Below are 16,640 nucleotides of genomic sequence, written 5' to 3' on the forward strand. Positions count from 1 at the left end.
AGAACTGATGTCAGTGCCGCCATGAGGTTTGTTATGGTGGATCTTTTTGCGACTGCAAAATGGAACTGTTTCGGTTTCTGTGTCACCATCTGTTTGTTTAATGCTGGAAAAGTACCTTTTCAAGGAGTTCGAGGAGGGAGGAAGAAGTTGAGATTGGTCTGAAATCTGAAATCTTTTGGGCTTGTTGGCGCTTGAACCTTAGGCAGTGGACTCACAGAGTATTCATTCCATTGAGCACGGAAAACTCGTGTGGAAAGAACCGAGTTGTAGATTAGGAGCAATGCATCTAGGATGTAGGGGCTAAGGCACTTAATTATGAAATGAGGTATTTTATCTTGGCCTGCTGTACTAGATGGACACAAGGAGTTTATAGCATTTATCAGTTGCGGTCTTGTGATGGAGATGATGGAGAAGTCATCAGTCCTCTGCAGTTTCCTTATTGGCTCTTTCACTCAAAATCTGAACTACCTATCATATATAGATAAATATATTTATATGCATACATAAATAATGGACAATCCTACCATTGTGCACTTCTATCACCAGGTTTTACTCCACAATTATTCAGAACATAGTTAATATTCTGTGCCATTATGAACAACTGATCAGACTGCTAAACTTCAAAATATAATTAAGTATAACTCTCATTTTCTCATTTATAATTCTTAATCAAACTTATGCATGCAAAATTTTAGATATACAGTTACATATATCATTTGCAAATGTAACGTTAATGCACTCCTATTTCAATTTTCTTGTTGCCTTTTTTTTATAAAGTGGTTGGTATTTGAAATAAAACTGAAACACATTTACTTCTGCTTTTATACATCCTTCCTCGAGACCACTATGACGCTTTTCCACTTATGCTGCCTGGGCTCTGTTATAGGCTTAGAACTTTTTTCTTCATAGGCCCCTTGACTGAAGAAATTTTCTTCAAATCTTTCTTGGAGATGAGTGTTTTTACCACGAAATCTTTCAATCTGGATTATTTCGTTTCCCAATACTATTAACTTCTGTCCTCTGCCTTCTTTCAAGCGTTTCTGTCATGTGAATAAAAAACACTTGTAAAAAAGAAAATAGAGAACTGATTGCCATTCTCACAAAAGCATAACATGGACCTCAGTCTGAATGAATCTGCAGTATTTTATTTCCTATTGGAGGTTATAGATGAAAACCGAGTGATCTCCAATCCTTGGAATGGACCAGTAGAGGTAACTTGTTCAATTTGTTCAGCAAAATATTCAGTACAGCTCTTTCTCATCTAATCTTAATAGAAACTCTAAGACATTTCTTCCGAGAAGGGAACAACACAAGAGGCCACAAAATAGTTTTTATATTACACTCTGAATAGACCGCTACGTCTATGAGAATAGATAAATTTTTTCCTTGTAACCATGAAACAAAGAAGAGTATTTTTTGTTTCCAGACCAGTTTATCGTTACGCAACGTCACCTTGACATATCACAATCTCCAAAGGTGTCGCAATGCATAAATGTTTTTTGGGTGATAAAAAAACTTGTCTTCAAAAAAACCGATACATTGCTCTAAGGAAAATAAGATGATGGTTAGTGATGACGAAGGAGACGTAATGATAAACGCCATCTATTACGAATACGGTTATCTTCTCTCCTTTGTGTATCGAGGGAACTGGTGTAACTCCTGTATTTAGTTCGTCATTGGATATCATGGATGAAGCGAGAGTGATCCCCGATCCTTGGGGTGGACCCACTCAAGTAAGTAATTCAGTAATCTCAGCAGCGCAATTATTTCTTTATTGAAAAATTGATCTCGGCTAATTTATTCTCTATTGTTAACCTCAGTGGTAAGACATTGCATTTGTGGCTGAATTTCGAATTACAACGCGTGAGATTTATTTTAAAATAAATATGATAATTCAACGAAACAAAATCTGTTGCACACTTTCAAAATTTTCTTGAATGATGGCGTTTCGTGCAGTGGATATTAACATCTTATTGGATATAAACCTAGAAATGGATGTCCTTGTTAGAAAGGGACACTTCGGCGCAAAGTCCAGCTGTAAGGGCGGAATCACACTATTATCACTTCAGGAGACTTCGCTTGTATACATGTCTAGCGTCAAATGTGGGGGAGCTAAATTTGAAATAAATAATCTGTTTTGAGGGCACAAGTAAGAAGAATATCCGAAATCAAATAACAACAACATCAAAGACGTTGCACCTGTGCCTAATCCGAAGCACCTCCTCCACTTCGATCGACCAGCTACTCGGCATACTTACCCCAAATGTCAAGTCAGAGGGACGTTCAAAATTGACCAAAGGAGGAAAATAGATCAACAGAATTCCAATTAATAAATTGAGAGGACGAACAAGTCCATCTTTCAATTTGAACAACTCATACATAAGAATTTTTAGGGTTCAGAAGAAGTTTTTCGTTGTAATTAAATTTCATTAAAAATTTTTGTTTGGTATTTTGACAGAATAAATCCTTATTCAAAATTAAACTTGCAGTATTTCAACTTTCATTTACAACTTTAGCCAGCGCCGCCGTATAGTGAAGACGTGCACTTTAACGCTCCGTATAAATTCGTTTAAAAATGTGCTTTAACTTCAGTTCTTGTCTCAAAATGTGTTTTCACTCAAAGATGTCTACTAGTGGACTTCCCCGGTAAGAAAATTTGAAATTTCTGTTGGGAAATTAGCAGGTTATTTGCGTTAATATCTGTATCCTTTGTTTGCCAGACCGCAGTGGTCACCATGTGGCTGGCAGCAGGGATATAGAGAGGCGCCTCTATCTCGTGGCTGCCACGTTAAATACCTTGCACTTGACTGGGGAGGGTGCCCCCATCAATGCTAAACCCAGGCTGAAAGAAAGCCCTAACTTTCTGTGACAGTAAAGTGCACTTACACCTATAACTAGATGCAGCTCTTAATTCGATTCAGGTTAATTTTGAATTTTGAATATTATTTTGGTCTCAGTGATAAAGACAATTGTCCGTTGCTTTTCCGGATTGTATGACGACATACTGAACTCCCTGCCTGCACGAGCTGCCGACACTAAGCTTGTCCGTAACATTTCTTGAATTTACGCCTCAGGGCACATTGACCCACTCCTCACTCACTCACGGTGCCTTCAGCGACTTTCCACGTATTCTGTATTTGCCTTTCAGTTTTTCGTTGTCTTCAAGGACGCTGCTAATCCTTTAAATAGCAAATACCTATGGTTTCTGCAGACATGAGCGAACCTACTACTTTCACAGGGTGTGGTCATCAAGTTGACTATGTCCTCGTGTGCACTTCGTGCAAAGCCGTTCGCCTCTGTGGGCCCTGTAGCCCATACGCTGACCTGAAAAGACTCGCAAAGAAAATTAAAAATTGTTGGAAATGTCAACTTTGCAAACAAGCAGAAAATGACTCGAGGAATATTGATGACACTTCATCTAATTTACAAACTGATCCGGAGTGCGTATCCCGCCGTGATTTTATTCAGCTAAGTAATTCTGTAAACGAAATTCAGACCGCAATCTCTCAACTTTCTGCTGAGTTTACACGGTTAAAGGACTCAGGGCAACAGAGAACCGACACCACAGGTGCGAAACCTGATGAACGTCTAGAACTGAGGATACCTGAACCCAGTGTGTCATGCTCAGCAACCACGGACGCAGTTGTTGAGAGTACCGAGCGGTTGATCTCCCGAATTAACCAGCTTGAAAAAGAAATATTAAACTTCAGGACACCCTCATCAGAAGCAATAGAAAAAATAGATCATGGAAATGAAATCTCAAAAGCACAACTGGCAGAGCTACAAGACGACATCACAGTGCTACACAAAGAAAACAAAGAGATGAAATTTATACTCCTTGATATCTATAATAAGATCGAACTGAGTAAGCTAGCAGATCCGAGCAAACTCATTAACCTTCTGAACTCAAACGATCTTAGTAGATTATATAAAAATTACCCAAAGGCCATTACGGTATCAGTCTGCCCCGAATGCAGCAAAAAATCAATCCCCAGTCCTCCATCAGAAGCTCCTGGTAGGAAACAATCTGAAAAACGGCCAAACACTGGACATCCTCGAGCGCCATCTCCTCGCTCCAGCCAGCTTCCAAAAACAGATGTGAAAGGGCAAAAACCACCCACAAAAGCCCAACATTCACGTACTCTCAAGTTGAAGCTGAAAGGGGCAACTGATGTTAATCACCACTCAACGAAAGAGAGGATTCCACAATTACAGAAGCAGGCTCCACCAACGGTCAACGGCACCGCATATAGAAACTCTCTTACCTGCAATAACGAATTCTCTACCTCTATGCCAATGAGGCAAAAGTCATCATTTCCACCTTCACACCCAACTTCTCTCAATGCCTGTCCCGTCATACCTCACTCGCACTGCTCATCTTCACAAGGCCTGGGACTCAGTGTCGGAGCGAATACAATATTCGAGCCAGCGGATTCTTCCACACTACAATTTCCACTCCCAGTTCACCCCAATGCAAATCCATCCTATCCTATGCAACCAGAGGATAGTACACGTATGAACTTCAGAGTGAGCCAACGAGCAAGTATAGCTTCACGTGAATGGCTTCGAATTGGCACATCGACCAACTCCAAACTGCAGCCTTCCCACACACCTCCCAGACGGCAGAAGTCCAGACCCTCTAGTGGACTTTTCATATCTCGATTAGCCCCAAATACCACAGCAAATCATGTTGCCGAGGTTCTGCGAGATCAACTAAACCTTCGACTAAAGGTGCAGCAACTTCACACCAGGAACCCCCGCTGCGCATCGTTCAGGGTTGAATGCGCACAAGACCTGTTCAATTTAGTTGGAACCGAATCTATCTGGCCTATTGGCACCATTATTCGACCCTTCTATAATAGGAGAACCAGTCACCTTCCCCAACCTCCACCTCTGCACCAAAACCAAGTCTGCAACATCACCACCCACAGCTGACTGGACTCATTCCGGGACAACCTCCAAAGATCTCAGCAGTCCTCCTTTCATACAACTGCTCTGCCAAGCGCCACAGTCAAAGCACCACTCCGCCATAATAAGAGTATCCTGAGTCCCCTATGTGATGGTCCCCATAAAATACCAGTCCATTTGTCGATAGGAAGTCGTGCCATTCGCTCGCGAACATGCCAACTCAGGACACCTCCAATCAGGACGGAAGTTCGTCGAAAACCTGTCATCAGGGTGTACTTCCAAAATATCAGGTCCATTAGGAACAAACTAGACTCTGCAGAACAGATCTTCCTCTCCCAGGTCGCTGACGTGGTCTGCCTCGCAGAAACGTGGCTTCAACCTAATCAAGACACACTCTTCTGCTCAGCTATTGCTGGTTACCATATGCTGTCTGCCTCCAGGGAGCAATCTAGAGGCGGTGGAGTAGCCATACTGTACAACACCTCCCTATTCTCATATGAGAATTCTACCTCAACTACAACTCAAGCCTTCGAAGCGATTATAGTCTCGCTACGCTTCCACTCCAGCCACATTGATATCGCATCTGTGTATATTCCTCCAGGGCCTACAATTGAAATTATTGAAGATCTAGGGAACTGGCTCTTAAACCATCTTCGTCCGTCTGCACAACGCCTCGTTTGTGGTGATTTTAACCTGCCTCCAAACCGCCATCACCTCTTTATCAGGCTCTGTGAGTTCTTCAAATCCATTGACATGACACGGGTCAATGAGAACCCCACCAGGGGATTGAACCTACTGGATCTCGCTTTTGCTTCAACACCGTGCACAGCTGAGGATGATCCCATCGCATTCTTCCTGTCGGATCACCAGCCTATAGTTTTGACGTGGTCATTGCAGGTGCCAATTTCAACATCCCTGACAACAAAATAATCAAATATGTTTCAGCACCTAAATACCTCAATCCTCAACTCTGTGTAGAAGCAGCATCCTGCATTCCTTGGGATGTCCTCATCGACTGCGACCTCAGCCTCGCAGTGACACTCTTGTCTAACTGGATTAAATCCGTCACCGACTATGCTGCCACCAAACGAGTAACAGTAACTCCCCGTTCCAGAGCGTGGTGGACTGCTGACCTCAACAACAGCTTCAAAATGAAACAAGGCCTACATAAGAAATGGAAACTTACGAATGGCAGTCAAGACAGAATAGCCTTTTCCCGCGCCAGGGCCCACTTTAATCGAAAGAAAGCTGCTGCAATCCAAGTAAATCTTAACCGCACTCTGAGGAAAGGAAAGCCATTCTATGCTGCCCCACATGGTGGATCCAATCATATGCCTGATCCTCAAGAATGGCTAAAATACATCGCCAGGTTTTCAAATACAACCACAGTCCCATCCACAGTTGTCCAGTCTGACTATGAAAACCCTTCAGATGTCCTAGGGACTATCCAGATCACGAAAAAGGAGCTCATACGTGCCATCAATTCCCTTCCCACAACAGCCACTGTTGGGGAGGATGGAATTCCGCAATTTATGATCAAATGCTTGAGCGCATTCATCATAGACCCTCTTCTCTCGATCTACAACAGATGCCTCACTGAGCATTATTTCCCACCCCAGTGGAATAAGTACAGAGTGTGCCCCATCCCTAAAAACAAATTTTCCACAAACGTCAATCAGTTCAGACCCATATCAGTTGCTTCTTGTCTGCTAAAAACTCTTGAAAAGGCTTTGCTACCCACAATCACTCACCAAATCCTCCAGACGAAACCATCCGAAATCCACTATGCCATCGCAGGAAAATCATCAGTCACTAACTTGGCAGCCACCACAGAACGCATCCTCTCAGCATTCGAACAAAGAGCTGAGCTAGCAACCACATATCTTGACATAAGCGCAGCCGTTGATGCCGTGTCGATCCCGGCCTTGCTCCTCCTACTTAAGGAGAAATTTCACATTCGAGGTGATATGCTGTGCTTTTTGGAATCTCTTCTCTGTCACAGAATACTTATTCTCCATCGGCAACAACACACCCTATCCTGCGACATTACTGCTGGAGTACCGCAGGGGGGTGTCCTATCCGGTGTCCTGTTCACAGCTATCATTGTGCCCATTATTGCCTCAACGAATGGTCTCCTATGCTATGCCGATGACCTCAAACTGCTGACTCAAATTAACCCTGGCGACAATCCCGTTCAGCTCAGCAACAAGATCAATTTCCAACTTAAGGATCTAGAATTGTACCTGGCAAACTTCAATCTAAAAATCAACCCAGTGAAGTCTGCCCAGGTTATATTCTCCCTTAAATCCATGCCGACAGTACTCAACGTTTCACTCGCAGGGGTACGAATACCAAACGTACCCTCGCACACAGATCTTGGCGTTCTGTTTGACCAAAAGATGTCCTTTGTCAACCAGATCAACAAAATCAGTACCAAATTCTCTCGTTTACGGTGGATCTCAAAGCAGCAGCTGCTACATGTCCGACATCCTGTCACTGTCAAAAGGTTCATCACCTCCACCGTTTACCCCGCCATTCTCTATGGTGCAGAAATATGGGCCTCTGCTGCACCTACAAACCTCAAGCGGGTATACACCGCTGAATACTGGTTACTGAAATGGGCGAATAACAAGCTTCATCTACCTCCTGCTACCACAACCACCATGATGGCACAAGCACTCGACATCCCGAGGTTGAAGTTCCTGATCGTGGAAAAGAGGCTGGTCTTCACAGCCAAACTCATCACAGGCCAGATATCATCTCCAAATATTTGGAACGCTTGCTCTTGGAGGATTCCACAGCCAAGCCTAAGGTCGGTACCAGCACTCGTGGCTCACCACAACAGGCTTGTACTCACCGAAAGATTTCTTCCCAAGCAGATGCTCGCTGCCCTCAACCGTGTGGACGCTGACATCGACAGCATAATAAGTAAGAAGAAGGACAGACAGAACTTTATTAAAGCCCTTGAACCCTGATATATGGCCAATTTGTATTTATTTCTGTATTTATGTCTAGCTCTGCGTTTTTATGCTGTATTTGTATTGCTTTTGCATTTGTGATCGGTATTTTGTAGCCTTTTGTATTTGTTCGCTGTATTTTGAATTTGTTCGCGGTATTTTGTAGCCTTTTGAATTTGTAAACTGTATTTTGTAGCATTTTGTATTTGTTCGCTGTACTTATCTTTTCCCTAACTGCTATATGTGAACCCCTGGCGCTCGTCGCCGTGATGGGATATTGTGCTGTAACTCTACTTCACAATAAAGATTTATTTATTTATTTACAGTACTCGTTACTTCTCTTCCATTTGACTGCTATTCAGTTTACACTTATAAACTCCCTTATTTCTAAATCCAGTATTCTTTCCATATATGCATTTCTTAAATGTCTAAAATTCCCTTTCCATATCAAAGAATAATATATTCCTTAATCTCAAAAATCTTCCCATAAACTCTAACTCCCTTATATTTGTAAGATTTATTTCTTACAGCTGCTCTGTTCCAGAGAAAACACACACGACGGTTGATTACAAGGTCGGACACACACGTGTGACCTTGGTTGGTTGTTCAACCGCTATTGATGCAATCACAGTAGACACGTGGTAGCACAACAAGCGACTATTTATCCACGTTGGCTATCGTGGAGATACTGGTACCTGCATATATTGCCTCACAATTATTACACGTTCTTAAAAATAACTCAGAACCGACTAATTCTTCCTCACAAACACTGAAAAACTTATTGCCATTTGTGCAAACTAGAAGTTACACAACCCGACTTTCATCTTTCCCCAATCGTCACAGACGAGTCCATTCCTGCACAAGAGGATTCTTGTTAACGTATTTTTTTATAATATGGATAGTAGATTATTGTTATACCATGTTATCGTTATATTTTCAGTTCTTAATTTAGGTTAAAAAGATATTTGCTTATCGTTTATCTTGTCTGGGCGAGTAGCACAATGGCATTGTCACCGTCTTCCCCCCAGAGGGTGGAAAACATCCGGGTTTGAATCACATCGATGACGGGAGGAACATCATGGACTTTTTTCACTCTCTGACTGAATTAGTGGGTCTCAGGTGTTGATAGCAAAGTTTTTTCCCTGAAACTGGGGTTTTTTCATCCAGCAAAACAGTCTTTCAAATAGTTTGTCAAAGTTCGCTAAAAGAGAGAGATGGGTCTGTATTTTTCTGGATCAGATTTATTTTTTGCCAGGCTTGTGAATAATTTTGATCAAAGCTACCTTCCAGAGGTTAGTAAAAACATAGTTAAAAGTATTTCTGTAAAGATTTAAGCAAATTTGAGAATTACAGCTCTTTCTCCGAGATCTAAACCTCGACATTTATAGATATTTATTTTGCTAATTGCCAGCTTTAATCTAGAAAGAGTGAAGAGATCCGTTTCATTTGAGGAGTGGTAGATTTAGTTGCAGTTCCTAATAGATAATTGCTCTGCAGTTTCTGTGGTGACATCGTGTAGGGGAAGTAGGCGATCCTGGTTGGCATTAACTGAATCATTCCAGTTACTGGTTTATGCGTCATCGTTGACCACAGGGTTTTGCAATTGTTTTTATGTGTGCTTGTCTTTATAGATATTTTTTACTCTGGTGACCAGACTAAAAAATATCTAAAATATGTACTTTTTTGCGCAGAGTGGAAAGTTCATCTGTTCACCACGGAACTGTGGTATGCTTGACAATTTCCTTCTTAGCAGAGCGTTCTGTAGAACTACGTAAGGCAGCCTGTACATAAAATGCATATTCAGAGGCATTGAGCTGGTTCAAAGAGCAACGAATGTTAGCATTAAAATCCTAGTGAATTCAACACATAAATAAAGACCATTTTACGGTGTTTGTAGAAAATCTATTAAGATTTCGTGGAGGTGGACGAGGCCGACCAGTTGAAGTAGTTGAAAGGAGAGATACCTTAAAGGTGATTGCTTGGTAGTCATTGTTTGTGTAGTCAATATACATGGTCCAATCAGAAATCTTCGAGGAAATGGGGAAATGGCAGGCGTTGAAATGGTTAAATCAAAGTTTAATTCTCAGAGGATATTTCAAAAGGTATACGATTGGTTGGGTGAGTTATGCAGATTTAGATTATATGTGAATAAAAATTTCTGGACAATGCTACTTCTATTGTTCAGGAGAACTGCCGTTTCGGAGATGTTTTGTCCAGCACGTCTTGCACCTACTACCATTTCGGGCGTTTCATCCGAAACACCCGAAAACAGCAAACCGACTGAAAAATAGACGCAATTACAGACAGAATATATTGAATCCTCGTGTTAACCCTCTTTTGTTAATCGGAATCAATATGGCGATTCATACTGATTCCAATTAACACATGCACGCAGTCAAACGGCTATCCTGTACTGTATAGCCGTTGATAACATTGAAACACAGTGCATTTGGCTGCTTTGATCTTTCCACAAGGAAAGAGATGCTTTAATTGGGAAACCAAATGTGTCCAATTTCATAATTCTTCCTCAATAGCACACGTAATATCGCTAGGACTCTTTTTGAAGGAAAAGCTGCAATTCGTTTATCGGTGTATTTCATGTCGTAAAAGAAAGTAACCCCTTCACAGAGACAACAATAATTTTGAATTTATAAATAACATCCTTATTCTTTACTTCCAGAACAGTTTATCCTTAAGCAATGTCACCTTCAATTTTCACAATCATCTTTGAAGGTGCCCCAATAGATAACATTTTGTTGCTTAATTGAAAAACTTGTCTTTACACAATACATATCTTTTGGGAAAGTAACACCATGGCTAGAGGTGACGAAAGAGACGTAATAATAAACGCTGTCTACTGCCAATACGATTATCTTCTCTTCTTTGTGTATCGAGGGAACTGGTGTAACTCCTGTATTTAATTCGCCATTGGATATTATGGATGAAGCGAGAGTGATCCCCGATCCTTGGGATGGGCCCATTCAGGTAACTGATTCAGTAATACGAGTAGTGGAATTATTTCTTCATTGCAAAATTGATCTCAGCTAATTTATTCGTTATCTAGTGTTAACGTGAGTAGCCAGACATTGCAATTGTGGTTGAACTTCGAATTACAATGTATGAGATTAAATTTAAAATACAAATATGGTTAAACTGTTGCACACTTTCAAAATTTTCTTCAAGGATGGAATTTCGTGCAGTGGATATTAACATCTTAATGGATATAAACCTAGCAATGGATGTCCTTGTTAGAAAGGGACACCTCAGCTACAATTTACATAACTGATTAACGATCCAAGCAATCAGATTGAATATCGATTAACAAAGTCCAGCTATAAAACTCCAACTAGCATCTTAAAAAAATCAGAAGTAAGTAATTTAAGCATCTACATAAGACAGTTAACTTCCAGAAGAATTCTACTCACATCTACAGACCAGATGAATTCTCAGCAAGAGGAAGAATGCCATGAACATTGAGTTTACTTAATCCATTTAAAACCTTAAACGCCTCAATCAAATCTCTTCGCTGATGCCCCAGAACTGAGGAATTTTAACAATTACAGGGCAACGTTGGCAAAAAGTCTCGAGTTAGGATTAAATTTGAAAGTATCTGCAATTCTGCCCAGACGCGATAGCAGGCAGTATATGTGGAGAACCTTGTGAATCAATTCGGCCCTGGAGAGAATGTGCAAGGCTCATGGTGTAGAATTTTTTACAGCGTGGTCTGTGCATGTTAACAGGAGAGACTATTTCTAGGGATGGGATACACTTAAATAGAAAGGATGCAAGAATATTTGCTGTTGCTGTCGAGACAATGATAAGTAGGTTGAAAAACCTGCCAGCTTGGGGAGGATACACGGACAAATAGTTTAACTAGAACCACAGGAAGAGGTGAAAGTGATTCTTACATTGATGCTATTCACTCCGTGACTGAGTTAGTCGTTATCAGGCGTATATAGAAATGTTTTTCCTGGGAAAAATCTTTAACGAGTAGCTAAATGACTTTGTGACAACTGAAAGGAAAGTTGAGGAGAAATTATTATGGATGGATAGAAAAGGCACCTTGAGGCGGATGTCATCTAGCCAGTTATATTAAGGGAGACAGCAAAGGAGGTAAGCAAACCTTTAGACATAATTACAAGAGCATCCATTAATTCAGAGGAGGTCTCTATGGACTGGAGAAGTACGAATATATCCGAAATTAATAAAGGGTGATCAAAGGGCGATGTCAGTAATTACAGAAATTACAGACCTGCTAGCTTAACGTCTGTTACAGGGAAAATACTGGAGTCACTGGTTAAAGTAATGTAGGACCATCTCAACAGGAATGCAATCATACTGCAATTAAGCCTGGATTTGTCAAGGGAGATGGGGATGTCTTGTCTAACCAATCTGATAGGTTACTTGGATTTCAGGGAGGCTTTTGATACTCGTGCACATGGTAGACTGCTGTACAAATTTAGAGCTATACGGCGTTATGGACATGTAACTTATGGATAAAGGGATGGTTAGGTGGAATGGAAGAAGACAAAGCGTAGTTATCAATGGGCCCTGATCTTCGTGGACTAATATTATCAGCGGACTTCCTGAGGATTCAGTGCTGGGTTCATTTTTGTTTCCAGTATTTATCGATGATATTGATGAAGGTATATCAGGGCTGATATCTAAGTTTGCAGATGACACAAAGGTTGGCAGAGTGGTTAACCATAATCATCCGTGTGTGCTACTGCAACAAGATATAGGAAAACTGGATCGGTGAGTTGAGAAATGGCAATTGAGTTCGACATTTACAAATGCATTACATTCCTCTTTCAAAGTCGGTTAACTCACGACGATTACTGACTCCGAATACCATCTCCGTGAATGCAGTGTACTTATATACCTGCCAAGCGCTGGGTCGTCCACTAGCGAGAGGGGTTACAACGTGGCGTTGCCCAGGAACCAGGTATCCCATGAATTCTGTCCTTTCAGTGTATACTACTACTTCCTGCCTGGATATATACTTCATATGTCCCAGAACAATCGTCACCAGTTCAGCATGGGTACCTGTAACAGCCGTCGACTGCCATAGCGTGTACGAGCTGATGACCAGCTCATAGTGCCTGGAATATTTGGCTTGTGTGGTTAGCTGGAAATTCTCCTGCGTCGATGCCACGAGCTAGACTTGTGGCACCATTTGTGGTGACACTTTCTTTTCTCAGGGATTTTCTCTGTAGTAACTCCATTGGGTGGTATTTTATGGTCTTTTACAGTTTAACTTGTGGTGGTCTTTCGTCAGACACGATTTATGGTAATTAGCAGTTTTCTCCTCTCGAGGAGGTCCCGCGCATATTGAGAAAGTGCTCTGTATTCCTCTTCTGTGTCAATGAAGTGGGATTCCAGTCCTTTCGGAAGATAGTGTATCTTTGTGATCAGGATGCCTCTGAGATCTTCGTATTCTGGGCAGTCGTAGACCAAGTGGTTCCAGTTCTCGACCTCCCCACACTTGCAGTTGGGGTCCTGAACAAGGCCGAACCTGAGCAGCTTCTCCTTAAAGGGGCTATGACCAGTATGCAGCGAAGTCAAGTGCTTCCCCGGAAAGTACCAGGCCGATTTCTTGGGTATATTTTGCTGAGGTCGAGGAGGAATTTTCGTGCGATTTCTCCTTTTGTTATATCGGTCCATCTTTGTTGCCTCTCCCGGAGTAGGTAGGCCTGTAATCGGACCTTTTCTGTTTTTGTACTATTCGTTGGGTCAATTATGAAATCCTGGAAGGTGGCAGCCTCCCTGGTGTGTAAAAAGAGCAAGCCAGCTTTTACAGCCCCCAAATCGAGGGGAAGCGCTCCAACAAGCACCTGCAACGTTGGTGTGCTTACCGTTCTGCATACTCGTGTGGTTGTTAATAAAATGGTCCTTTGTATCATATCCAGGTTTCTCCTATTGACTGCAAGCGTCGTTTTGCTGTACCACCCTGCCGCAGCATAAGTTATCGCAGGGATGAAGGTTGCCTTGTAATACAACATTAGTGTTGTTTTTTTTTAAACCCAATTTTTTGGGATTAAAAAAAAGAAAAGGTGAGGTTGAAAGGATAAGTTTTTGTCTAGGATAACTCGTAGATATTTCATTTGGTTGGAAAGTTTAATGGTCACACCTTCTATTTTAATTTGGGGTGGACGCGATATTTGCAGGGTTCCTTTTAGTAGAATAGATGTGGTTTTCGTCGGTGAAATTTTTAACTGGTTTCTTGTAGCCCAGGGTTGTAGTTCTGTAGAGCTTGGTTTGCTACGGTTTCCAGTTGGGCTCTTGAGTCAGCCTCAATGGCAATAATAAGGTCGTCCGCAAAGGCCTGAGCCCCGCCCAGCCCCAGGTCCAGGTTCAGGAGCTCGTCGAGGACCATGTTTAAAAAGAGTGGCCCCAAGAGAGACCCCTGCGGGTAGCCCCTGTGTACAGACCTTGTAACGTTTTGGTAGTTGGCATTTATTTCTACTTTCCTTAACACCAGTCTAGTTGTGTGTTGTGGTGTCTAGTTGGCTATTAGTCAGAAAAATCTCAGAACCGACTAATTTTTCCTCACAAGCATTCAAAAACCTCTCACAATTCGTGCGAACTAGAAGTTGCACAACCCGACTTTCAGTTTTTACCAATCGTCACAGACGAGTCCATTCCTGCACAAGAGGGTTCTTGTGAATGTAATGCCACCTTAATCTTTATTTCTCTAATATTTATTTATGTATTATGCTTCAAATGGTGGAAAAAAATGTAATTTTAAACAGTTGAATATTTAGACAATCTGTAGAAATGCATTATAAATTTTTGGAAAGAAGAAATGTTTGAATTATTTTATAATATCGAAAGTAGATTATTGTCATATGTTATTATTATATTTTCAGTTCTTAAAATGGTTCGTGACGTTTAACAATCCTTTTGTCTTGTGGGAGCAGAACTCTTCCGTTGTTGTTATAGAAATTTGTACCTACATGTTAACCATCCTCTTTATTAAAAGAGGTAAGTTACTAAATATTTTTCGTTTAGTTAGTCTGCTATGATATAATTATACTGCTATTTTGTAATAATACTGTTTTTTGTTATCAGAATTTAACAGGGGCTGGTGGCATACCTCAATTTAATTTTATTAAGTTTATAATCCTTATAAGTTATGAAGTGTATAGCGTTTTGCTCCTTTACGTGATTATAGTGCATGCCTGAGTTCAGTGTTGTATGCTTGATTTGTGCTCCACGAAAAGTTATCTTATATTTGGATTTTTCAAAGTTTCTTGCAATGTTTCTTATTAATGGATACCGAAGAAGATGGCTGAAGTGATCATCTGCTTTCTAGTTACAAGAAATGAACAGGTATTTAGTATTTTGCAATTTTAATTTATCATTCATATATCCATACTAGAGTAATCGTAACTGGGACAAGTGCAGGGTTGGCGATTCCAAGCACATTCTTTTGGGCAAACGTCATCTGCGAGTAACAGCTCCTGGTCTGAGAAATCCCCAAGGGAGATTTAACTACCTGAAGCTAATACCTCAACCAAGGACAACAGGATCAACTGTACTACTTTAGTGAAAACCCATAAGGATTATGCCTTGTGCATTTCGTTTTAAAAATCTAAAATAGCGTACGTGCTAGGGTGACCGAGCGCCCCCTAGAGAGTAAGCTAAGAAGCAAACAGCTTAGTGAAATCTTCCACTCACATAGCATTACATTTCGAATATTGAAACCATAGTTTTACAAGATGAGTGCGGTCGAGAGTACCAGTAATACCGGCGACGACGAACCTGAGGTGAATCACAGCCCCATACCACACTAATCCCTCAGACAACTTATCGACATTTAAAAAGAAAAAGAAGAAGGGTAGACAGCAATCAAGAGAGAGAGAGAGAGAGAGAGAGAGAGAGAGAGAGAGAGAGAGAGAGAGAGAGAGAAAAGAAGCAAAACATGCTCAACCGTGCAGTGACATTCAGTCACAAGAAGAGATCCCTGGGGACTCAGAAACCACTGAATCTGGGCCTGCTGGCAATGCTGGAGCAGCCGGTCCACTGCCTGCCTACTCCTCCTCCTCCTCAGTCTCCCTTGAGGACCGCAAATCTGTAATTCCATCGCTACCTCCATCGGTCCTAGACCAGACGATTGGTGCGGACTTAAAATTCTCGGACCGACTTGGCTTCCCATCTTCCATGAGGTCTAATTAAGCCCCAGAGCCCCTTGGGGCCCCTGTCATTACATCAATACGTTTCGAAGCGGCGCAGCAACTTGGTCTCCTTCTTGAACTCTGATGCTAACCAATTTACTAAAATTGCAGGTAACTATGTCCAAGTACTCTGGACCATTCTGCAATCAATAACTACAGAATTAGTCATTGAAAACGGAAAACTCCGTGCAATTAATGATGAATTAAAGTCCAAAACGAATGTTCTTGAAAAAGTTGTCGCGTTTTCCAAGCTCTCGTCATCCCAGGATCTTAACCTACATCTAGGGAGCTTTACTCCGACGCCAGTTGCAACTTCCTCCCTCTCATATGCGGGAGTAGTCAAATTCAGGCTGCAGGTGCCCACGAAGGATGGTGGGCTGATGGCATCACTGCCTCTCACTTCTGATAAGAGGTCGCAGCATGTCCTTCTGCTCCGGGCCAGTGAGAATTTGGACTAGTGGTGAGGTAAAGGACCTGGTTGCCAATGAACTCAGACGGATTCCAGGAGCATCAAAGTAAAATCTCTGAGACCCATCAGAAACAGGGGTGTTGTTCTGGAGACCACCACAATGGAGGACCTTAATCACATCTCCTCCAG

General features: G+C 41.6%; 1 protein-coding gene across 1 annotated transcript in view; it reads left to right on the top strand.

Moving 5' to 3' along the window:
* Window positions 1-1,679: 1,679 nt before the first annotated feature.
* LOC150076891 (uncharacterized) overlaps window positions 1,680-16,640 on the top strand; it is a 37,754-nt gene continuing 22,793 nt past the window's right edge. Inside the window, exons 1-2 of the mRNA XM_090385717.1 lie at window positions 1,680-1,733; window positions 14,735-14,849. Coding sequence (XP_090241843.1) covers window positions 1,686-1,733; window positions 14,735-14,849 — 163 coding nt within the window. The 5' untranslated portion in view covers window positions 1,680-1,685. The remainder of the gene's footprint in view (window positions 1,734-14,734; window positions 14,850-16,640) is intronic.

Source organism: Mastigoproctus giganteus, chromosome 12 (assembly GCF_048544385.1).
Source record: "Mastigoproctus giganteus isolate SK-2022 chromosome 12, ASM4854438v1, whole genome shotgun sequence".
Classification (NCBI taxonomy): Eukaryota; Metazoa; Arthropoda; class Arachnida; order Uropygi; family Thelyphonidae; genus Mastigoproctus; species Mastigoproctus giganteus.